Source organism: Microtus oregoni, unplaced genomic scaffold (genome assembly GCF_018167655.1).
Source record: "Microtus oregoni isolate MIOR12 unplaced genomic scaffold, Mior012 000032F_ref0000030, whole genome shotgun sequence".
Taxonomy (NCBI): Eukaryota; Metazoa; Chordata; class Mammalia; order Rodentia; family Cricetidae; genus Microtus; species Microtus oregoni.
This window is the reverse complement of record NW_024543091.1, coordinates 24,502,494-24,526,796: the sequence shown is the minus strand read 5'-3', so window position 1 is coordinate 24,526,796 and position 24,303 is coordinate 24,502,494. Positions and strand designations below refer to the sequence as shown.

The following is a 24,303-nucleotide window of genomic DNA, read 5'->3' as shown; positions in this document are numbered from 1 at the left end:
GGGACATCAGTAAGAGGACGGGGGAACAGGCCTGGTGGGGCAGCTAGTGGGTTTTATTCTTAGTCCTTCACCTTCTGCCCACCATGCCCAATTCAGAACCCTCAGTGGGCTCTGCCGAGCATCCAGGGATGCTGTAGGCATCTTGAACCGTTTCTGACATGCTCCAGTCTCAGCAACAATAACAACATTCACAGACACACAAAAAGGAAAGAGAAAACAAATTCCTCCAGGACTGAGTGTTCTCTGCCCCTTGTGTATTTTCAGAGAAATTCAATCCACATGCCTTGAGCGCGTTTACATTGAAGTGATGATTAAGCCCATTTGATGTCCCCATGCTCCAGGGACGGCCTGCAGAAGCCCCTGCCTGCATCCTCTGGAGCAGGAAACCTCCTGGTGCTGGGAAGAAAGGGAGCTGGGCCCCATAAGGTTCTGGTTCGTTCTTGAAGCTCGGCCCCTGGCTGGAGAAACATCAGCTCTCTGCAAGGCAGAATAGCAGTTCCAGGAGACACTCGTGGGGCTATGTGGACTCTGATGACACCGGGCCATGGTAAACTGCCTGGTGTGTGTATTAGTTTCAACTTCAGTGTCAAGACAAAATGCCTGCAGGGCAATGGAGGAAGGAAGGGCTTATTCTGGCTCCCAGTCAGAGGGGGAGTCCATCACAGCACGGAAGGTTTGGTGACAGAATGTTGAGGCAGCGCTGGTCACATGCCAGTCGGGGAATAGACAGAGAGCTGGTCACATGCCATCTGCAGTCAGGGAGTAGACAGAGAGAGACAAACATTGGTGCTCAGTTCGCCTTATACTTCTTATTCAGTCTGAGCCACCGGCCCATGGAACGGTACCACCCACATTCAGTGTGGGGCTTTCCTCCTCAGGCAAAACTTTCTGGAAGCATTCTCATAGACACATCAAGAGATTTGTTTCCATTGTGACTCTGAATCTCATTAGGTTAACAGACAAGGTTAACAGTCATGCACAGTGCAGGTTTAGAGAACCAGGCTACCTGAAAGTGAAATAAGCTTGTCCCCATTTTACAGGAGAGTCAACTGAGACTCTAAGAAAGGACATTGTAAATATTACAATGTGCCTGGAGCCCAGAACTCTACAAGCAGGGTTTTGCCTAGGCCCAAAGGAATACACCAGAAGCAGTTCCACTGAATGGAGCCCAAGCCTTTCAGTCCTCTGCTGTCTTGTCTATCCCCAGCTCACTTCTGGCTTTGTGAGAGCCAGGGCTGGGGACTCCTGTACTAAGAAAGGTGCATACCTGTGTACAGAAGAACAGGGGCCAAGGCCAGCTAGGAAGAGACAGGCATGCTCACAGAACACAGATTCCAGCTCACAAGGGCAGAGACAGGGATGCCCAGAAGGGTCTGGGGTCATGTGAAGGAATCAGTTTCCAACATGGCAGGGAAGGATGGCAGAGGAATCCGAGGCGATAGTAAAGGTGGGATTTTGATGTCAAAACATCTTCTTTCCACTCTCCTCCCCTCCTCCTTCTCCTCCCTGTCTTCTTCCTCACTTTCCCTTCTGATCAGTGTGCTATGGCAACCATTTAACTGGGCTATGTGCCTAGAGGCTTCAATTGTCGTGTGACTGTGTGTCCACAGGTGGATTGAGAAGGGAGGAGAGGGACCCAGACACCGGCAAAGTTAGGAAGCAAATACTCCCCATGGTGAGGTGTAGATTCTCGCTATCACCTCCACCAGGAGCATGGCATCACATGGCGGTCTTGGCATGACGAGGTCTGGAACACTCATGTCTGGCACAGGTCACTAATCTCTTCTGCTTAGTTTTTCTGGTCAACTTGGCACAGCCAGGGCTGTAGAAATGGCTCAGTGGTTAAAAACGCTTCCTATTTTTGCAGAGGACCAGGTTCCCAGCACACACATCAGGCAGCTCACAACCAACTGTAACTCCAGTTCCAAGAAATCTGCCACCTCTAGCCTCCACTGGCACATGCATGTATATGGTGCACATAAGCTCATGCAGCCTCATATATAAATACATGAAGCCTATATATATATATATATATTATAATATATCTAAACAAAATATATAATAAAAATATATAATAAATCTAAACAAAATCGACACAGCCTAGAGTCACCTCGGAGGAGGGAGCCTCAACTGAAGAAGTGCCTAGGTCTGATTTGCTTGTGGGCACATCAATGGGACGCTGTCTCAAGGGCTGATTCAGGAGTGCTCCTACCGCTGTGAGCAGTGCCACTCCCAGGCATGTGATCCTGGGCCGTAGAAGAAAACCAGCTGAGCAAGGCAGACAAGTGAGCTGGTAAGCAGTATCCCTCCATGGATCCTACCTCAAGTCCCTGTTTTAAGTGTCTGCCCTAACTCCCCTCAGTAAAGGATTGGGACCTGGAAGCTAAAGCCAAATAAATCCTTTGCCCACCAAGTTGCTTTAGGTCAGAGTGTTTATCACAGTGACAGGGAAAAAGCAGACTGTACCCTGGTCTCTGCCCAGTGCCCTATTTGAAGTAGAATACACCCTAGTCTCTCCCCAGAGTCCTATCAGGAATGGCGTCTGTGCTATGGAGACGCCAGGCAGAACGGGAACTCCTTGTCCTGAAAGGAGGACTACCATTGCCGAAGCCTTCCATGGAACGCCGTTCAGAGGCAGAGGTGGGATGGGGTGGTCCAGGGCTGGAAGCAGCCCCAGGAGGCCCAGATGGGCCACTCAGTACCTGGGTAGGACCTTCAGGGCTGCTGTGCCCCGTGCCAGGTCCACCTTACAGGGAGGGTGGCCTGAGAGGTTCTCCTAACCCCCTTATGTCACAGATGAGGAAGCTAAGGTACGGAGGTAGAATGGTAACTAAAGCAAGTCCCACGGCAAGGAGTGGGAGAGCCAGGGCTGAAACTCATCTCAGTGCCAGCTCGGGGCAGCGTCTGTCTACCTGCTATGACTGCTCTACCTGGACTAATGAGCACCTAGGTGAGAGGAGCTAAGTCAGGTCACTTACCATGCTGGATCCCAGATCACAAGATGTCCTTATTGGTGTGCATCCAGAACAAGGCACTGGCTCTTTCCTGGGGTGCTCTGCATCGGCCTCCCTTTACCAGTAAGCTCATATTGCCCTAGGGTTCTCCACATCTACATTCAGGGGCTCACTAAAGGTGAACAGCTGAGGACACCTGCCTCACCGCTGGCAAAATCTAATCTCCGAATCACGCAACAAGGCTGGGGATGCAAGCTCAACTGATAAGAGTGTTTGCCCAGCATGTACAAGGTCCTGGGTTCAAGTCCCAGAGCAGCATAAACCTGGCATGATGGCTCACTCCTGTAATCCCTGCCCTCAGGAAGTGAAGGCAGAAGGATCAAAAGATCATTCGTGGCTACACAGCAAGTTCAAGGACAGCTCAGGCCATGTGAAGTGCTGTGCCTTCCCAGCTCGGCCCTTCCCAAGTCATGAGATCTGAACACATCACAGCTGTTTTCTGTACCACAGTCTCTTCATCCAATCAAAGGGCCCAGGGCTACAAACCCCAGAGCATCCTTACGAGGAAGGAGGAGGAGATGACATGGAGTGTTGGTCACAGTCCTTCCCTGGAGGAAGAGAAACCTCAAGGAAAAGGCACTTGAATGGCTGCTTGGGTGAAATGACAGATTTTTATTCTGGCCCCTCCCTTGGTGACAGGCCTGGAGCAGCCTTGGCCCTCATTGCTGTAGAAGTCACCGAGGAACATGCTCTGCTTTGTTCCCAGTTCAGGCCCCCAGAGCAGGCTCCCAACCCCACTGCCCTATACAAATTTTCCTTGGAACAAATAAAAAATCCACACCCTGACTCATTCTGGTTAGAGAATAAATCACGACAAACGCAAAGCCGGTGGGTAGGATGACACCCGCTGCATGAGGGCCAGAGAGAAGGGGGAAATCATATTCTAGGGAAATGCTGTCTTAGGCCCCAGGCCAAGCCACTGGGCAGGCCCTGGCACGGCAGGCAGGCGAGGCGAGAGGGGCTGTGGGAGGCTCACAGAGGGGAGTAGAAAGCCAGGCATTTGTCCTCACTGATGGGGCTGGGAGCAGCTTATGCCCCCAAATGGCACAGAACAGCCTAAGAGGAACCATGGAGAGGTGGGAGGGAGACTGCCAGCCTCAGAACCCAGTGCAAACTCGGGAGCAGTGTGCAGATGTGAGAGGCAACCAGATGTTAGAAGCAGTTCTCAAGGCTCCTTAAGGCTCCCACATCATTTCCTTCTCTGCTCTCCTTCTATTTATTTATGGTTTTAATTCCAAATCAACACAGGAAAGTGTCAGGACTTGGAGAGTGTGTGAGCGATAGCCCAGGTAACGCCTCACACACAGAGACAGCAGCAAGGCTGGAGCCCAGGGCACGCTTTACAGCCAGAGAATACTCTAGTTCTGAGCTCCGAAAGGCAGCAGGTCAAACAGTATGTTTTATGAGTAAGAAGACACACAGTCATGGGAGTGGAAATGCTGAAAGAAAGCCTCCTGGTTACTAATCCCCAAGAAAGAAAAATAAACTGAATTTGACCAGTTCAGGGAAGTCAGGGAGAACTGCCAACTCAGCATCTTCTTGGGCCGCCTCTTCCCATCCTCTGCCCTCTCTCCCCACCCCTGCACAGTGGCCTGCAGCCTCCTCGCCCAACCCCTTCTCCAAAGCCAACACCATCCATTCTGTGACTCCCTACATCCTTCCTAAGTCCAGTGCAAGAGAAGCCATGGGGGCGTCTCACAGGAGGGAGTAAATAAAGTCAGACCGAAACCCGCACCATCTCCAAAGCAGATTCCTACGATTTTATGTCTGGTACCCTTGGCCCTTCGTGTCTGTGAGTTCTGAATCCACAGATTCCAAGACATTATAGGTTGGACATATTCTATAAAAATGCATCTGTACTGAGCATGTCCAGTTTACTTTCTTATCATTAATCTCTAAATAATATATTACAGTAACCATTTAAATGGCTATTTGTATTGGATTAGAGGTGATGTGCATAGGTTCTATGCCAATGCTAAGCCATTTTGTGTGTGTGAGGGTGGGAGTGTGTTAAAAACACGGGTATGTATTAGGGATGTGCATGCCCCTGAGCATGCCTTGAAAAGACAGAAGATACTGGTCTCCTGTTCTTTCCCTTTCTAGCTTTTTCTGTTGAGACAGGGCCTCTCCTTGTGCCTGGAGCTAGGGTAGCAGCCAGCAAGTGTGGGCAACTCTCCTGTCTCTGCTCCCTCCCCGCATAGCACTAGGGCTACAGGGACACATGGCCATTCCCATTTTCATTCAGGTTCACCCAATGCTCGTGCGGCACTCTGACCACGGGGCCATCTTGCCAGGCCCCATCTTGTGCTATTTTATGTAGCAATTTGAGCAGCTGCAGATTTTGGTGTCCATGAAGTTCCTGGACCAATTTCCCATGAACACTAAGGGATGACTATCGTCAGTTTGGGGAGGAGGTTGCTTTGGAAACAGGGTCTCACTGTGTAGCCCTGGCTGGCCTGGAAATCACAATTCACCTGCCTCTGCCTCCCAAGTGCTGGGATTAAAGGTGTGCGCCATCCACGCCATACCTTACCGTCAGTTTTTAGGGCATCAAACAACTTTAGCTGCATCTATCCTGCCTGGCACTAGAGGGCGCAGATTGGCCCACACATGGTTTCTCTACCCAGTTCTGCGGGTGGGTTTGCCATGCATGGGTGTGAGAGCCCAGCGGCAGCAGCTTCTCCCATAGGCAGTCTGCACTAATGGAAAACAAACCAACAGAACCTGACCTTTCCTTGACAATCAGAGTGCAGCCGCATTTTCAGTGGTTGTATGCAATTGGAAAAACACAACAGTGCACTATAAATGTCTTTCTCAATAATCTTAGCTGTGATAACCCCCATTAACCTAACCAGGGTTTTCCACAGGCTTAGAGAGAATGCTTCCTTCTAACTAACTATCCCTGACTGCAACACATTCAAGACCTTAGGATTTCAAGCCCTTTCAGATGCACCCTGCCCCCAATGCCCGCTTCCACATACGGCCAGTGCTGCCATGTTTGTTCTGAACTGAGCTGGTTGTGGTGATGCCTCTGTGGTTTTCTCTTGAGTTCTTAAATCTATCCCCGACCTCTAGAACGTTTTCCTCCTGATTCAGCTGCCATGAGTCAGTCTGGACCAATAGCACGGAGCCACCTGGAAAGTGCGTTGTAAGAAAAACCAATTAGGAGAGCTGGGAAAAGGAAAGAGGGAAACGAGACAGAAAGTTAGGGTGTATAGCAGGGCAACTGTGAGCCCCAGAGTAGGGCTCACCTCGCCCTAGTCTTTGCAGCTTCAATGGAAGACACAGACCCAAAGAACGAAATAAGAAGGGAGAAGGAAGTCCTAGAACTCTGAGTGAGATTCATACTAAATCTCAGGGAAGCATGAAGCTAGTAGACATCTTGTTGGATGGAATCCTGGGGCCACGATCCCTGTGTAGGAGATACAGAGACCCTTTCTCCCTGCCACGTAGAGAAGGGTGAGCCACAGTGGAGCCAGGCAAGCAGGTTGGTAAGGGAGGGCTGCAGCCTGGCCCACACCAGGCAGCACAGCCTGTGGCTGCAGCTCCCTCTTCCCAACTGCAGAGCTCATGACTCTGGAATGCAAGATGGGGGCATTTTCAAAAATGCTGTGACAGACTCAACTCTCTCCAGTAGCTCAAGTGAGCCTGCAGCCTTCTTGATTCTTTAGGGCTTCTCAGCATAAGAACGATTCTGTAAGAGTAGGAATGGGGTGGAGAGATGGCTCAGTGGTTAAGAGCACTTGTTCTTGCAGAAGATCTAGGTTTGTTCCCTAGGACCTACATGACAACTCACAACCATCTATCACTGCAGCTCCAGGGACTGTCTCTTCTGTCCTCTGTGGCTACAAAGCTCTCAAGTGGGAAGGCACAGATGCAAGCACATGCTTATACATAAAATAATTTTTATAAAGAATATTTGTCATGATGCAGAGGGAGAAAATGAAGATAATCTGAGTTTTGAGCCAAACAGAACATGTTAGAAAGGACGCCATGACATTGCGCTGGGCTGGCAGCTGGCTGTACCCCTCTGTCTCTCGAGGGACCAAGGAAAAGGGGGAGACCTAAGAGTCGAGTCTTCACCAGCTTTCTTCTGGTAATTTCTGAAATTCCAAAACTAGAGCGCCATCTCTCTCTTTTGTGGGGTCATTGTGAGCTAGGGATGAAGCTCAGCGCTCAGGACGCCCTGGGTTTGATCTCTAGAATCACATAAACTGGGCATGGTGGTATATGCCTGTAATTCCAGCACTTGGAGGTTGAGGCAGGAGGATTAAAGATTAAGGATCAGCATCAGCTACACAGGCAGTTCAAGGCTAGCCTGGGCTACATGAGACTTGGTCTCAAAAAGAAGTGACATGAGACTTTGTGAGGACTAAGTGAACCTCAGGGGATCCCTTAGCATAATCCCTACTAGAAACCTAACTCTCACCAAGGATCCACTTCCTATGGCTTCTTCCTGGGGAGGGCTCTGAGGATGGAGGGAAAGAGGGATGGATGGAGAGAGGGAGGGAGAGAAGGAGGGATGAGTAGGTGGGTGGGTGGGAGCTCCAATGGCCCAATCAGTTGGCCTCAGGTAAAAACTGCACTTAGATGAAAACAGATGAGCATGTGTCCTGGTTTTGTTCATTTGGAGACAGGGACAGTGCTGGAGATGAACCCTGGGCCTTGCTTAGGCTAAGCAAGTGCTCTACCATGGGGCGCCCACCCCCCAGCATGTTAATGATTTCTTGATTGGCCATCCTGCCCTCTATGTCCAGGTGGCATGATTCTCATCATTTCCAAGCCTGGTGAGCACCAGTTAATCAAGGCCAAGGGCTCCCAGAGCCGGCTGCCGGACAGAATTTCCCGCTGAAAGGAACCAACACTTGGGTTTCTCAGCCAGTCACCAGGGCAGACTTGCTAGAGGGGGTGCCTGGGATTTCTGCCTTTATCCATCCCAAGGTGAGTCTTAAGGTCACCGATCTCCACCTTGGTGAGAGGTCTATAGTGTCAGAAACTAGGCTAACCTGGTAGACACACTTAGTGTCTGAATCCAAGCATATGACTAATTCATGGGGACTCTGGCCCCCTGAAAGCACAAGGGGACAGTCCAATCAGGGGCAGTGTGGCACCTGTCAGTCCATGCAGGCAGAGGCTAGGTAGGAATGAGATCCAACACAAAATCATAAGCTTAACTAAAACATGGAGAGTTTTCGTTTCGTTTTGTTATTTGGTTGTGCTGATCGTGAAAGCCAACTTTGCAGATGACAGTGTCATTTCACAAGACCTAAAGGCTGGGCACGGCTAGGTGTGGACTTGTGATGGGAGAAGGGATGATGGGACTGTCAGCGAGGTAGGCTGAGCAGGGTCGGGAAGAATCCGTATGACTGCCTCAGCTCTGTGGGAGGCAGGGATGTCTCAGTCTCTCCGGCTCATCCTGGCACAGCCTTTACCAGGAGAGACACTAGGAATCACACAGATAGGCACTTATAGCCTGACCTGGGAGTCACTCCACTCTTCCCCATGGGCCCAGAACCCCATCCCCAGGTGACACAATTCATGATGCAAGCCCCCACCAGGGGCCGTCCAGGGACGAATTCTCAAATGGCCAAACAAGAGCTGTCCCCGGTGCCCCTGTCTAGGCCTGTCACTTCATGATTGTCCACTCCCCTCTGTTCAAGCTCACAGCATCCTGAACATAGAACCTGCTCACTGGCTACTGCTCAGACCGAAGCCTTTCCAAGGCCCTCACTTTACAAACGAGAAACGGAGGCCGGGAGAGGGAGGGATAGACCAGCATTAGCTGCAAGCACTCTGCTGGGCCCAGGAGCAACAGGATATTCGTCCTTTAGCCTCCAAACCCTTTCCCTTTTCCCAGATCTGTGTGCTGGAGGAAAGAGTGCTAGACCCCAGCCCCCACCCCGAGGACAATGAGTATCCCATAGTGCTCTGTCAGCTGTGTGGTTTGGGAGAGGTTTGACATTTGTGAGCTTGCTTCCTTCCTTGTCTGGCCATCTCCCTGGCCAAAGACACCCTGAAAGGGACTGTTGGGGTGCACTGTACACTGTTCTTAGGAGTGATCACCTGCACGAAGGGCAGCAGGAACTTCAGAGGGGCTGGCCCTAGCTGACACCCAGGCAGTAACAGGGGAGTCATCAGACCCACACACATCAAGAAATTAGAGCTTCCCGTCCCACTGAGAAACATCTGTCTGAACAACCTCAGTGCCTAGGCTTCATTTCAAAGGAAAAGAATTGTTACAAAACAGAAAGGGAAAAAATTCTCCAAGTGTGGCTTGGACAAAAATAGCCGGGACTTATCAAGCCTTCTGGAAAGAGATGGAAGGGTTTTTACATATGGTTTTCCAGGGGGGAAAACAGGACCTGGGGCACACAAAAGATGCTCGGGGTAGGAGTCTGTGCAGAGCCCAACCCAAGAGCGCTCAGCCATGCTCATCAGGAGGCTTTATCCCAACAACCAAGAGGACTCAGCTTGGCACGACAGTGTGAGTGCCTCTCCGCCTGTCCATCCATTCATTCAGCGGTCACCAAGCTTGGACCACTCAAAGTGCCTTGAGCAACTCTGGGCCTTCCAAAAGTGGGCGGAAGTCTCTGCTTCCTGGAGGCCCGATACCCACAGAAGAGAAAAGATACACTAGAGGTGCAAGCAAAGCGTCATGAGAATTAAGAAGGCTTCCCGAGAAAGGGGCGTTGGGAGTGGATGGACTGGGGGCAGTCGGGGGGGTTGGGGCATGTGCTGTGTGACAGACATGTGCCTGGCATGGGTGTGAAAGGATGAGGTGCCGAGAGGCTGATGCCCTTCTGCTGTGACACAAAGCAGACAGCCAGCAGGCCCGCTTCTTGTTTTCCTTTCAGCTGGGCTGAGAAGGTCTCTTCCGGTTTCCTCCCCTCACTCACTCTCTCTTCTCTTCTAAGAGCTTCTGTGATCTAGGGAGAAAAAACAAAATGCACAAATAGAGGTAGCTCCCAGACAAGAAGCCAGACCCCTGAGGTCAGCAGAAGGGGAGGTGGAGGTGTTAAGGCCAGGCACCGAGATACAAAGGGCCACCTCCACAGCCATCTCTCAGAGTGACATCACATCTATTGGAGTCATGTCCACCCATACCACTGGGACATCAAAGCCCCTGCATTGATTAGTATTGGCAATGGCCTGTGCCATAAAAAATCTCCTTGAGCATCTATCAGCAGAGGCAGCACCAGTATGAAAATATAACAGTGGCTTACCACCATGAATATGGCTGGACTATACTCCCCATCCACATCAAATGCTCCCCTGAAGAACTGGGCTGGACCATATTCCCCATCCACATCGGATGCTCTCCTGAAGAATGGGCTGGACCATATTCCCCATCCACATCAGATGCTCCTGTGAAGAATGACAGACCACTAACAGAGTGGCAAAGGAAGATTTTGAGCTCAGCTAACACCATTTCTCCCCACCTACCCGTCTTCTCCAATGGGTCTCCAGGAGCCACACACACCCTCTGACCACACCCTGGCAAACTGCTGAGCTACCAATGTCAGCAATGTGGTACTTCATCAGAAAGATTCAGGGTAGTGGGGTGGAGAAGGATCAGTTGGTAAAGTCCCCGCTGTGAGGACCTGTGTTTGATCCTTAGATCTGGGTCATAGTGATACCTGTTTGCAATCTCAGCACTGGGGAGGCAGAGACAGGTGGACACCAGGGGGTCCATGGCCAGCCAGTCTAGCCTTATTGGTGAGCGTCGGGACCCAGTGAGGGACCCTGTCTCATAGAACAAACCTGGAAGTTGACCCCTGGCTTCTGTACACACACGCACAGAGACCCAGAGAGGAGGCCCAGGCCTCAGAGAACGTTGACAGGAGACATGAATTCAGGGCCCTGTCCCCATCACTGTAGGACTCCTCACTCCACAGGAAAGAGCATACCCCGGAAGGGCTGGAGCGAGGCCCAGGCTCAGAGCGTAAGGGGATCACTGACATAAACTGATGTGGGACAGTGTCCATATGTAAAGTTCCCAAGCGGAAAGAGAGTCACATAGGTGAATGGATTCCGGGTTTCCCACTCTCTTCACATCCCCGGACAGACTCTGTGGATGACGCCTTCTGGAACAGCCTGGGTTCAAAAGGAAGCCAGAGCCTTTCTGGTTTCACTTCCCACAGAATTTGAGGTACAAACTCTGCTCAATAAACACGGATTCCCTTTGGAATCTAAGAGGAGTAGAATCTTTTAAACATAAATTAGTACTGTTCTGGCTAGCTGGAGAGGGATTGGGGTGCGGGAGTGAGCTGGCTCAGGGGGCACCATGCAGACACCTTGAGTTCCGTCCCTGGAACCGACATGGTAGAAGGGAGAACTGACTCCAAGTCACCCTCTGACCTGCGCTAGCAAACTGTCTGTCCAGGCTGTTGGACAATTAAAGGCATCATCTACAGGGTGATAGAGACAGTGAAGAAGTATATAAGGAAAACGGCACGCACATGTAATCCACGCTGAGACCAGAGTATCACAAGCTCTCGGCCGGTCTGGCCTATATAACGATTCCGCTTCCAAAGAAATGAAGTGTGCCAGTTCATACAAAGCACGAGGAAGAGGAAGAGGCGGGGAAGACGGCCCGGGAGAAGACCCTAATGAAGACCAAGGGGATGAGGCACACAGGCCAGCAGCAGTTCAGCACTGGGGAGCCTCAGAGGCTGGGGCAGAGGATGGAGGGGAGCAGAGACTCAGGCCCAGTGAAGCTATGAACTCTCCTATCCCAAGTAAACAACCCTCAGTCCTCAGATTCAAAGGCACATTGGCACCCCAAAAGGCTGGGAAAATACGGGGGGGGGGGCTCATCTCCAATGTCTGACTCCTCAGCTGTCTGGGCTTGGACCCAAGATGCTTCATATCCCAAAGAGTCCCTGAGGGGATTCATCCTACTTTGGGTCTAGGGCACAGTTTACAACCACTACTGAGTGGTCACTGCCTGCTGTCTGGCCCATCCCTTCTTTCAAACCAGAGGCCTCTTAAAGACACCTTCCATTTGGCGCATCAGCGGGAGGTCAGACAATGCTGCCGAATGAATGAGGGCATGAACTGCTGGTCACAGGGAAGTAAGCGCATAAAGTCCTCGGAACATCCTAGACACTCTCTTATTCCTATTACATTTTTGCTTAGAGCGTGTGTAGGCCAGAGGACAATCTGCCAGGATGGGCTCTCTCCTTTCCCCGCATGGGACCCAGCGCTGAACTGAGGTGTCAGGTTTGGAAGCAGGCCCCTTTGCCCTCTGAGCCATCTTGCTCCACCCCGTGTGCATCTCTTAACCTCTTAGTGGTCTCTAGAAACAGAACAGTGGGAAACACACATGTACAGAGGGGGTGGGGAAAGGGGAGAGAGGGAGAGAGATTGGGAAACACACACATGCACGGGAAGGTGGGTGGGAGGTGCAGGGAGAGGGAGAGAAGAGGGAGGGAGATTGAGAGCGAGGAGTTGGCTTGTGTGATTAGGAGGCTAGCCGGTTCTAAGCCCAGCGAGGAGAGTGGGCAAACTAGAAACCAAGAGAGCAGATGGGGTAGCCTTCCAGTCTAGAGACTCGCAAACTCAAAAGCCAAAGAAAGCTGGTATTTCTGCTCATATCTGAGGACAGAGGACTCTGGTGCCCAAGTTCAAAGGCAGTCCAGCAGAATGAATTCTTTCAGTGGGCCACCCTTTCACTCCTATCGGGCCTTCTCCAGATTGAACAGGGCCCACCTACATCCTAGAAGACAGTCTGCTCCACTCCCTCTGCAGATTTAATTGTTTATCATGTACAGGAACACCTGGGCAGTGTGTGACCAAATATATGGGCTCCCTGTGCCAGTCACACCAACACATAACATTGACTCTCACAGTAGACACGCACAGAGGACTCTGATCTCTCACGAGAGGTTTCTGGAGTCAGGAAGAATAAGGGAAGTGCTAGCAAAGGGTGAACTCATTCATTTTCCCAGCTGCTGGGAGTCCGGGCTTTGCCAGGTGTCTGGGCCAAGGTGGGCACAAACTCCTGCTGCTAGCCCCAGGAGAACCCCAGTAATGGCTGTGCTCTTCTGGCAGCCCAGGGTGGGCTCTACACACACACGTGCACACACACGCACACACACGCACGCACACACGCGCGCACACACACACGAGAGCCCTGCAGCCCTGAGCCTCTATGCCACAGGCGGTTTGCCTGCTGTGCTCAGCATTTCCCCAGGCCCATCTTGAACACATTAGCCACCAGGCTCACACTGGCTGGAGGAGATTACATTTTCCATGAAGCGGGTGAAGGGGGAGCGCCTCACTGAAGGAGGACTCTCTTTCATTCTGTAGATTGGTGAGCTCCTACACACACCATGCCTTTGTCTGATGTCAGAAGGGGCAAGAAAAAAAAAGGAGAGACCGATGCACAGATGGCCAAGTGTGATTTTGAGGTCCGAGGTAGTGGAGAAAAGACCATATGATGAAGGGATGAGTCCAGAGAGGAGAGAAGCCAAGGCCCTTGGAGAAATGGGACCATTGGCCTTACGGAGGGCAGCTCTGTCCCCATACTGAATCTTAAAGTTTTCACAGTGGGGAAGAAACAGTGAACCTGAAGTCCTGGCTCTGAAACTGCCCCTAGACAGGCTTTGTGATCAAAACCATGTGTCCATACGCTGCATACACAGTGATATGTATGAGAGATATAACGTGTAAGCATTGCTGAGAGGCACGACCATGCCCAGGGAGGGAACTGAGCCCAGGTCTGCCCTTCTTAAGTAGTTCTTACCAGCCCTGGACTTGGAATCCCCTGCAGAGGCCAGCCTCTCAATTGGAATTTCTCTTCTGGCTTCCTGGACATGCAATAGTCTCTAATGTTCATGGGCTCTGGCTCCCACCATCTGTGTGGAAGCTGAGCTGCTCACACCTGCCTTGGCAGACACAGGCAATAAAAGAACTGGCTGCATTTAGAGCCTGGTCCCTGCCCACCAGCTTTCTACCCTCTTCGACTTGGGTGAAGCCCAGAGGCAGGACACTGGGTCGTAACACAGCTTTTTCTCTGCCTGTCCTTGCTCAAGACTGCAGGGAGGTTTTCCTCCAGCTCTTGTGGTCTACACACCTGTTACCAGGTACCTAGAAACATCTAGAGTGCAGGGTTCCCTCTCAAGGGGCTGTTGTAAGTAGGACATACATACTACAAAAGACTAGCTGGGGGATAGTTTTAGTTGTTCAGTTAATCAACGGAAACGGGCAGGTGAGAGGCTCAGAAGGTAAGAGTCCTTGCCACAAAGCCTGACAACCTGAGCTTGATCCCTGGGAACCACATGATTAGAGGAGAAATCCAACTCTGCAAGCTGTCCTCCGACCTCCACACGTGCCCTGCGACATACACACATGAGAGAGAGGGAGAGAGAGAAAGAGAGAGAGAGAGAGAGACAGAGAGAGAGACAGAGACAGAGAGAGAGAGAGAGACAGAGAGAGAGACAGAGAGATAGAAAAGGAATAATGTACATGATAATAGTCTACCCACCACCTGAACCTGAACTGGGAAGGGGAACCTGCTCCTCATTGCCGTGTTTCTCACAGCACCATGATGTGGCAGAGGATGTGCACGTATGCATGTATGCAGGTGCTCACGCATGTGAAATCCAGAGGACAACCTCAGCTATTGTTCCTCAGCCACCATCCATCCTGGTTTTTGTTTTTGTTTTTTTAAGGCAGGATCTCTCACTTGCCAGACAGGCTAGGATGGACTGACGGGTGATCTCCAAGAATCCATCCGCCTGTCTCTGACTTCCAAGTACTAACTGGGGTCACAGACACATACCACCATGCCTTTCTTTCTGACGGGGCAGGGTGGGGTGTGCTTGGGAGTTCCTAGGGACCACGATCAGGTGATCGCTGCCTGCAAGGCAAGTGCTCTGAGAAGTAAGTCACATCCCAGCATGTGCTAAGTGGATGTGAGGATGCATCCCGTGGAGTCACAAAGGAGAGGCTATGAGGCCAGACAGACAGACAGACACACACACACACACACACACACACACTGTCCTCCTGGGAGCCCAGGAGCCCCAACTGTCCACAGGAGGACTCCTCCCTTGGCACAGTCCTCCTTATTGGCACCCGCCAGGGGAAGGGGCTCCTACAGGCCCACAGCTACAATCTGGATGGCAGCTTCCCTCCAGCCAAAGCTCTCCGGCCATCACGTCCCTGGGAAGAATGCTGGGAGCCCACACTGCTGACGCACAGCCCTCAGCCATGGAAGGCCCACATTTGCCACAACCTTTTGGTTTCCCGTGCTGTCTGATACCCATACCATAAGGTCTTGAGTATCCAGCCCAAAGGGCCCCTCGGGCTCTGAAGTTGCATATAGCTATATAAAGCCGAGGCCACAGGGGGTGGCGGGGCTGCCAGACCCCAGGAGCAATTTGGCTGTTCTTGGCGATGACGTGGACCTTTCCCCAAAGCTTCAGCAGTTAGCCCCTCAGAGCAAGCCTGAATCATTCCCTCCAAACCTCAACCCCACCAGGCACACGTCATGCCCAGACTCCAGAGGGAGAGAAGGTGGCCCAGTCTCCCCTCTCTGGTAGAGATGTTTGGAATACCACAGAGGAAGTTATCCCATGAGCCCGCTAGTCCCAGTCCTGCCACAAACTGAGTGCCCAGTCAGCTTCTCTCTCGGGGCCTCCACTTCTGCATCTGTATTGTGGGGACAGTAAAGCCTGCCCTGCTCCCCAGAAAGTGCCAGGAACCCCCAGAGAAATGAGCTCTGAGAGGACTGGAAATGGGACATAGGGAATCACTCTTGTTCTTTGAGAAGCCCAAAGCCAGTCTTGCTGCAGATTTATTTGTGAGGACTTAAGAATTTACTGCCATTTTGCTCCATCTTTGCCACTGCCGGGACACATGACCAGCTGCTAGTGGCCGTCAGTCTTTATAGGCATCTTTCCCAGTCCCCCTTCTGTAGTCAGTGTCTCTTAGCGCTGGGGAGATAGTGAGAGGTTGGCAGCATGGCAACAGTTAGCTCCATTTCACAGCTAGGAAAACTGAGGTTTGGCTGGTCAAATTTCTCTAGACCACGCAGTAAGCTGGCGACAGGACCAAAATGGAGACCCAGCTCTGGGATTCTCAACTAAGTCCTCATCTATTACCAGGACCCTCCAAGTAGCCCTGGACCTCAGGGTTCCACTTGGAAGTAGGAAGTGCAGTGAGGGGTTCACCCAGGGCAGGCTGGGAGTGAGATCTGGAAGACACATGGAGACGGAGGTCCTAGGAGACGTGGTGGCTGTCCTAATCTAGAGTATGCCAGCACTCTGCAGCGGGTCCTCCTTGGGGTGTCAGCGCTCATCGAAAAACCCTATCCTCCTCCCTCTCTGGGAGAACGGAGCAGCACTGCCTATGCGATCTGTCCCAGAATTAAGTCGCCAAAAGTTGTCTAGACAAAGAGATTTTATAGGCCCAATTAACCCCTGCCAGTCAGACTCAGGCACACCTAATAAGGGGCTATATTTAGAGGCTGTCATTATCTGGCTCCCTGGGGAGAAACCTCAGCTCTCATTTCACAGACATTTCCTTTCTAAGGAAGCTTTGTCACGCCCCCTGCAATCTGGCATCCTTTTCTGACAGCCTGGAGGTGGAACATCCGGCCATGAGGAGGCGCTGCTGTTCTGTGTAGTCACAGCCCCAGAGGCAGTGTGGTGGACAGCTACTGTAAGAGCAGGGTCAGGAGGGCCCCTGCCTGCCTCCTCTGTCCCAGTCTTGTCTATTCTGCAATGCTCAGGGTCTGACAGCTTCGCTGTGGTGAGCTGAAGTATCCATCCCATGACAACACACTATCCCTAGAAAGGGGTGTGTGTGTGTGTGTGTGTGTGTGTGTGTACACAGTCCTGTGTATGTGTGTGTACAGACCTGTGTACAGGTATTTGAGCAATTGTGCATGTGTGTATGTGTATACACTCCTATATACAGGTGTTTGAGCACCGTGCATATGTGTAGAGGCCAGAGATCAAGAGATGGTGTGTGTGTGTGTGTGTGTACACTATGTGCGGGTACTTGAGCACTCATGCATATGTGACTGTATGTGTGTATGTGAGTTGTGTGTGTACACTATGTGTGGGTACTTGAGCACTTGTGCATATGTGAGTGTGTGTGTGTGTGTGTGTGTGTGTGTGTGTGTGTGTACTATGTGCGGGTACTTGAGCACTCATGCATATATGTAAAGGTCAGAGATCAACCCTTGTGCTTTTACCAGGCATCATGTACATTGCTCTTTGAAGGCAGTCTCTCCTTAGCCTGGAGCTTACTAATTAGGCTAGACTCCCTGACCACTGAGTCCCTGAGGTCCACTCCTCTCCACTGCCCCATCCAATGCTGAGATTATAAGAATACACTGCCATTCCTGACTTTTAAATGTAAGTTCCGGGACTCAAACCTGGATCCTCATCCTTGAGCAGTAAGCCCTTTACCAACTGGGCGGGCCATCTCCCCAGCTCAGAGGCCACCATTCTTAGCTTACTATTAGCTGTAAACCTTTGCACAGAGAGTTGTGCTGATGCCCAAGGCCCAGAGGGCTCCAGGTGTACTGAAAGCCACACTCTGATAGGTGGCAGGTGGCCATGTAGGCTTCATCTCAGGACACAGGCTCCTGTGGCCTCCTGGGATAATATTGCTCCACGGAGGTTGGGAATGAGCTATATAAGCCAAGAATGCGCATGTGGGCACCCTCAGAGCCATCATGTGCCGGTGGAATTCACCACCCACGGGGGACGCTAATGTATATATGTGTCCCCAACACTACAAGCTGTCCCTCTCTGCACTGTATGTGGCTCATTTCCCTAGGAATGTGTGTTTGTGAGCAAGGTGTTCTCTTCCTGTGGGGTGGGAGGCTGCAGAGACTCACAAATGAAGTGGCTTCCACAGCAGGTTCTCCCACAGACATGGAGGCACGTCTGCCTCCTTCCTGGCTCTGGGACAGACTTGTTCCTTGATCCTTCTAGACACCAGGGGCACCTGGTGTTCCCCAGTTGTGGCAATAGCATCTTTGATGGCCTAGCCTCCTCTTCTCCGGATGCCTCTTCTCTGTGTGTCCTTCATAAAGCCCCTGCATGGGTAATAGGGCCACTGGGATCCTTCAGGACTGTCTCAAGCTGGAGCTTTGCCCTAAGTCCATCTGCAAAGGACCTCCCTCCGCATAACATCAGACAAGCACAGGTGGTTTCCCTGGTCCCTTCCTCCTTCTGCCATAATGAACCCTGAGCAATGCCCCTCAGCCACACTGAGCAGCCGAAGGGCTTCCCCATGAGATGGAACGAGGCTCCTGCAGCTCCCCTGCACTGTGACCACCATCATGCCCTCAGCTTCTCCCCTCCACCACCCCTCCTATGGACGCTGCAGGCCTTTATCTCTGAATCCCCAGACCTGGCACCAGACTCCCCAGCTTGGTACTGAGATCCCAGCTTCCCTCATCAGGAAAGTCCTCCACCCCATTCCTCCTCCCCAGCCACCACCAAGGCCAGGCTTTGAGGAAGGAATGTCCCCCAACCACTTGGCTTCTCTCCTCTCCCTTCACAGGTTGGTTGTGGGTGCCCCACTGGAAACCAATGGCCACCAGAAGACAGGAGATGTGTACAAGTGTCCAGTAACGCAAGGCAACTGCACCAAGCTCAACCTGGGTAAGCAGCCACTGGCTTCTTCTTGACGGCCACTCAGGTACAGAGCAGGGTTTGACACACACTGATGTCCGTGGTCACATGGTTCCTCTCAGTCTGCGTTCCACACAGAACCGACACTGACAAACGTCTACGTTGATAGTCACCTGTCCCCGTCTCACTGCTCTGTGAGGTGCATCGCTGGGCTCACATTGCAAACGAGGAAGCTAGCGCTGAGCAGATGGCTCAGACAGTAAAGCACTTACCTTGCACACAGGAGGACCTGAGTTCAAACTCTAAGACCTACATTTAAAGAAGAAGAAAGCCGGGCATGGTGGCGCTCATTTGTAATCCCAGTGACAGGGGGCGGGTGGGCTGAGATAGGTATATTCTCGGAACTCACTGGCTAGCCAGTCTAGCATGTGTGGGAAGTTCCAGACCAGTGAAAGACCTGTTTCAAACAAAGATAGGCAGTGCCCCAGGGAAGACACTGAAGGCTGCACTCTGACTGCCACATACACACATACACAGAGAAAGAGGGTGACAGAGACAGAGGGAGACCGAGGAGGAACCTGAGGCCTAAGAGACGGGGCATCTTTTGCTCAGTCACGTAGCACGCCATTCTACAGGAGCCGGCCCAGGTTTATGGCCACCCTGCAACCGTTGTACAGGACACAGGCCTCCAGTGTCACACTCTGCATCTTCTAAACCCATCCGCTGCCCACGCGCTCAGGACTTTCAGTCCCCGCAGAACAAATGTGTTCATGTTTCTGATCTTGAAACAGGAGTGTCAGCAGCTAGATCTGTGTCTCTGCACCTAGGGGTAGGCCTGGCCACACTCTCCGAGACATTTCTGCTCACTCAGTTCCCACCACACAGAGTGAGACTGAACCATCCAACAGATGAGGAAGTGACAGGATGAGGAGGCACGGGGACAGGCCCAGGGCCACCTGGCTAGTAAGCGGCATGCTAAGATTCCAAGCCCCTCAGCACAGCCACGCAACTGAGTGCCCAAATGGAAGCTTTTCCTCCTGGAAGTATTCTCCAAACTGTGCTAGAGCTGGGGAGATGCTGGACACACACACACACACACACACACACACACACACACACACCACTCCTCTAAAAACTTCCATCTTGTTCTAAGGGCAGACAGACAGTGGTTGAGCTTGCTCTGCCCACAAAAGAGACAAAACCCTACATGGGCCACAAAGCCACAATTCTAGGGCCTTTCCTGGAAGACTGGCCTTCTCAGGCATTTTTTTCCCTCCTCCAGCAGGGTGCCCCTGCCCTAGAAACTCACACAAGGATCCAAGTAGGAGGGCCCCAGCAGGGCAGTCGGCCCACAACAAGAGATACTTGTAGCTCTAGAGATAAACAGATGGAGGGCAAGGCCACCATCCAAGAGAAATCCCAAAGAACTTGGATGCCTGGGGTTTCCAGTTGTCTGTCACATGATGCTGCAGACTCCCAGGAACCCCCGGAGTGAAGAGCTCAAACCCCAGCACTGCAGGGGCCTAAGCTTCAGTGAAAACACAGCAGAAGGGAGTCTGGTGGTGGCTTCAGTGCTCCCATCATCCCTTTCCTGAGGCACAGGCTAAGAAGGACTGACCTCAGAGGGCTTCCCCTCCCAGCTGGACAGTTCCCAGTGTGTCCTTGGGAAGCTTCCATTAGTCTCTGTGCCTCAGTTTCCTCAGGTGTAAAGAGGTAGACTTGATGGACCCTAGAATCTATTCTAGATCTGTTCTGCACCGTAAAGAGCACTGAATAGCTGGCTGGAATGTGGCCATTTGCAGAGTGCTTGCATAGGGTGCACATCTCCAGCATCTAACAGCTGAGGCGTTGGAGCTGTAATCTTAGCCCTTGTGAGACAGAGACACAAGGACCAGAGGTGCAGGGCCATCCTTGGCTGCACAGTGATTTTTAGGCCAACCTGGGCTGTACCAGAACCTATCCAAAAAAAAAAAAAAAGCACAAGCAAACACCTGAGAGAAGCAGGAGGGGAAACGGGACCTGACAGCGGCTCTGCCTCCTCTCCAGGACAGTCTGTGCTGCAGTATAGCTGTCATAGTCACCTCTTTCATTCTGGCCCTGGCCTGCCCCCAACAGTCTCCAACACAACACAGTGCAGACTCCCGGGGACTGCAGACTCTCAAAGGCCACATCAGGGGACATGGGCTTAGAACTGACAGGTTCCAGCCTTTCCCACTCCTTGTCTCCTAAGTATGTCTACACACCCACCCACACACATACACAAGCACACACACGTAGACATGTGCACACACATATACATGTGCACACACATGGGCATACACATAGACACGTGCACACATGCATGCACACATATATACACATGCACACATGCATGCACACACATAGATGTGTGCACACATACATACACACATAACCGCATGCACACATGCATATACACACATATACACCTGCACATATGCAGGCGCACACACATAGCTGTGTGCACACATGCATGCACACACACACTTTGCTTCTGAGGACTCCAAGCTCTTTTCCATCCCTTCTGTGTTCTGAAAGGATGCTCTAGAGACCTTTCATTATGTGCTTGTCCTGTGGTTTCTGTACTGCCACAGAATTACCTGTCCCTACCACAGCTGGCTGAGGCCACCAGCTGCAGGGGGCTGCTCCCTGTGAGGGACCTTCAGTGCATGGTGGGCAGACAGGTGGGTGTCAAAGGGGTGCTGGAGGACTAACCTCAGATGGTAAGTGCTGCAGGAAGGGGTGAGTGGGTGAAAGCCACCTCTGCGGGCACTGTGCTATGCCTGTGGTGCAGTTAGTCGGCTGGAGAAGGCAGAGTTCTGGATGAGGAGGTGAAGGTGGTGCTGTGGTTTGCTATGTAGCCTTGTGCAGTTTCTAGGACTCTGTGAGCGTCAGTGTGTTCATCTACCAGAAAGTGAGGGAGGACGAAGGATACCTATGAGGAAGATCCGTGCTGCTCTCCGGGCGAGCAAGGGCCATGGGCTCACCTCAGTTGACCTACTGCAGCAGGCTCTAGGCAGCGGACATGCAGAAGTGGCTGTAGGTTGAGTGTCTCTCCTCTGCTCCAGGCAGGGTCACTCTGTCCAATGTGTCTGAGAGGAAGGACAACATGCGTCTCGGCCTGAGCCTTACCACCAACCCCAAGGACAACAGCTTCCTGGTAAGATTATCATCCCACTGCTGACCCCAGCCTTCCACCCTGCACAGACCTGCTGCACAGGGTGTGGGGAGACCTAGCTAAGCAGGTCCTCATACAAGCTTCTGCACACTCCTTGAATGCATATCCCTTTCACCCCCCAGCTGGCCCAACCCTACTCAACAACACAAGCAGATCCTACATGGCCATGGGTCTTTCTATTGACTGGGCCCTTCGTTTCAGTGAACAGTCCAGAAAGGTAGAAGGATTGGGCCTTTCTGTGTCCATCCCTGGATAGTGACACAGGAGCTGGACTCTTCTTCTTGGTGGCCTTGTCTCCTAGGGAAACTCATCTTTGGCCCTTGGCCAAGAGCCTGACACAGTGGTTTTGGCAACGCCACAGAGCAGAAGCATTCTTTGTCTTCTCTTAGTAAAGTGTCCTTGGACCCCAGCCCTGGAAATTGGCCCAGTAAGGGCCTTTGCAGACGAGAGCCGGCCTAGCGACTCTTGGAAGACCCACTCCTGCAAATGAAGGGCTTCCTCGGACTCCATGGGGTGTATATGAAGTGGGCCAGTAGATGGAGGAAGAGCCACCACCCCAGATTACAGGGAGGAGTATGGGACAAGGATCCAGCCTCCACTCCACCCACTCCACCTGAAGCCAAGGGCACAGCAGCAAGAGAGAGTTCAGTGAGACTCAGAGACCCCTCACACTAGGAAAGCTGTCTTGGGCCCTGGAGGTTGAGGCCAGGCCCTAGCCGAAGTCCCATGACTGTGCTGTGCTGCTTCACAGGCCTGCAGCCCTCTCTGGTCTCATGAGTGTGGAAGCTCCTACTATACCACTGGCATGTGCTCACGAGTCAACTCCAACTTCAGGTTCTCCAAGACAGTGGCCCCAGCACTTCAAAGTGAGTACCTTCGCGGGGGCAGTCCAGGGAGGAGGCACAGGGCTCTGCTCATGGCTACCTTGTACCTATAGAGCAGCATGCGGGCTCTGGGACTGCTTCAGCCAGCTGGATGATTCGAAAGGAGGGAGTCACTTCTCCTAACGTGGCAGAGGAGTCCCTTCTAGCTGGGCCACTGTAAGGTTCTCAACCCAGGCTGTCCTCCCCCACAGTGTGATGGTAACAAATTAGCTGAATTTATGAAAACCATTCTGGCATCCATAGAAACTCCCTGTAGAATTTTGAACATGGAGGAGGTTGCCAGGCCACCATGTCTAACAAGCCAGGCTGGGGCATCGTTCACTTAGACTGCAGTATGAATGCTGCTGGTCCTTGACATCCTGCAGGGCAGAAGCCCATGAGCGGAGAGCCAAGGAGAACAGAAATAACCTGGGTGACAGTTCCACCAAGTCAGCGCTCCCGGGCAGCTTGCCCAGAGCCTCGTGGATGCAAAACCTCCCCCTCCCTCCCAAGTAAACTTGGGGAGCTAGAAGCCTAGACTTCTTGGCTCTGAGCCTCACCATTTCCTCTGGGCTAAACACCCTCAGAAAGCAGCTGTTGCCTGTTTATAGAGGGCGAGGGGATTAGCACCTCTGGCTCAGGCAGCCTCCCCTCAACACCCATTGCTGGGGGAGGGGAAGGGGGAAACATTGCCTAGTCAGCTGTCATCTGTGGGGTGGGGAGGCATGGGGTCCATTCACACAGCCTTCCAGACATCTCCAGGGCACAGCGGATGGTCCAGGCACTGAGTTTCTCAGGGGTTGGAGCATCACAGCCCTGACATTGCTGACTGCTACTGGCAGAGCCATCCTGCCCTGGTCTGCAGCATCAGTTTCCTGGGACTTGGCAAATGTAATTCCAAGGTACCCTTTATGTAGTTTCTAACGAAGTGGGGCTTGGAAAAGGCTGAAGAGGGGTCTGCCGTGTTTAAGGACCACAGACCTAAGTAAGACTGGGGAGATGGCTCAGCCAGCAAAGTGCCTACCATACAAATGTGAAGTCCTGAGTTCCATCCTCATCACCCACGTCAAAAGCTGAGCTTGGTGGCATGTGCCTGTCACCCCAGCACAGAGGAGGCACCCTGGGGCTGGATGGCCAAGTCAGCCTAGCAAAATCAGAGAGCTGCCAGTTCAGTGAGAGACCCTGCCTCAAAAAGATAAGGTGGAGAGAGATTGAAAAAGACAGCTGATGTCAACATACACCTATATACGTGTGCGCGCACACACACACACACACACACACACACACACACACACATACATATACCAAAAGCCCGCAGACCTGTAAACAGGTTCTTTTCTGCTTATTTTTAAGAATTTTAAGGTATATTTTAAGTACTTATTTATTAGACTGATCGATCGATTGATTTTTTTTTCTTCTTGTTTGTTTTGGTTTGTATGGTTAGTTTGGGTTTTGGTTTTGATTTTTTGAGACAGGGTCTCTACATTCCCCTGACTGTTCTAGAATTCACTGATCTTGAACCCACAGAGATCCACCTGCCTCTGCCTCCCAAGTACTGGGATTAAAGGCTTGTGCCACCATGCCCAGCAAGATTTCTTTATTTTTATTCCATATGTATGAATATTTTTCCT

General features: G+C 51.9%; 1 protein-coding gene across 1 annotated transcript in view; it reads left to right on the top strand.

Annotated features, from left to right (window-relative positions):
• The window catches only part of Itga11 (integrin subunit alpha 11), a 101,102-nt gene that overhangs the window by 28,692 nt on the left and 48,107 nt on the right, over positions 1 to 24,303 (top strand). Inside the window, exons 3-5 of the mRNA XM_041679723.1 lie at positions 18,543 to 18,643; positions 21,700 to 21,791; positions 22,561 to 22,675. Of these exons, the coding sequence (XP_041535657.1) occupies positions 18,543 to 18,643; positions 21,700 to 21,791; positions 22,561 to 22,675 (308 nt within the window). The remainder of the gene's footprint in view (positions 1 to 18,542; positions 18,644 to 21,699; positions 21,792 to 22,560; positions 22,676 to 24,303) is intronic.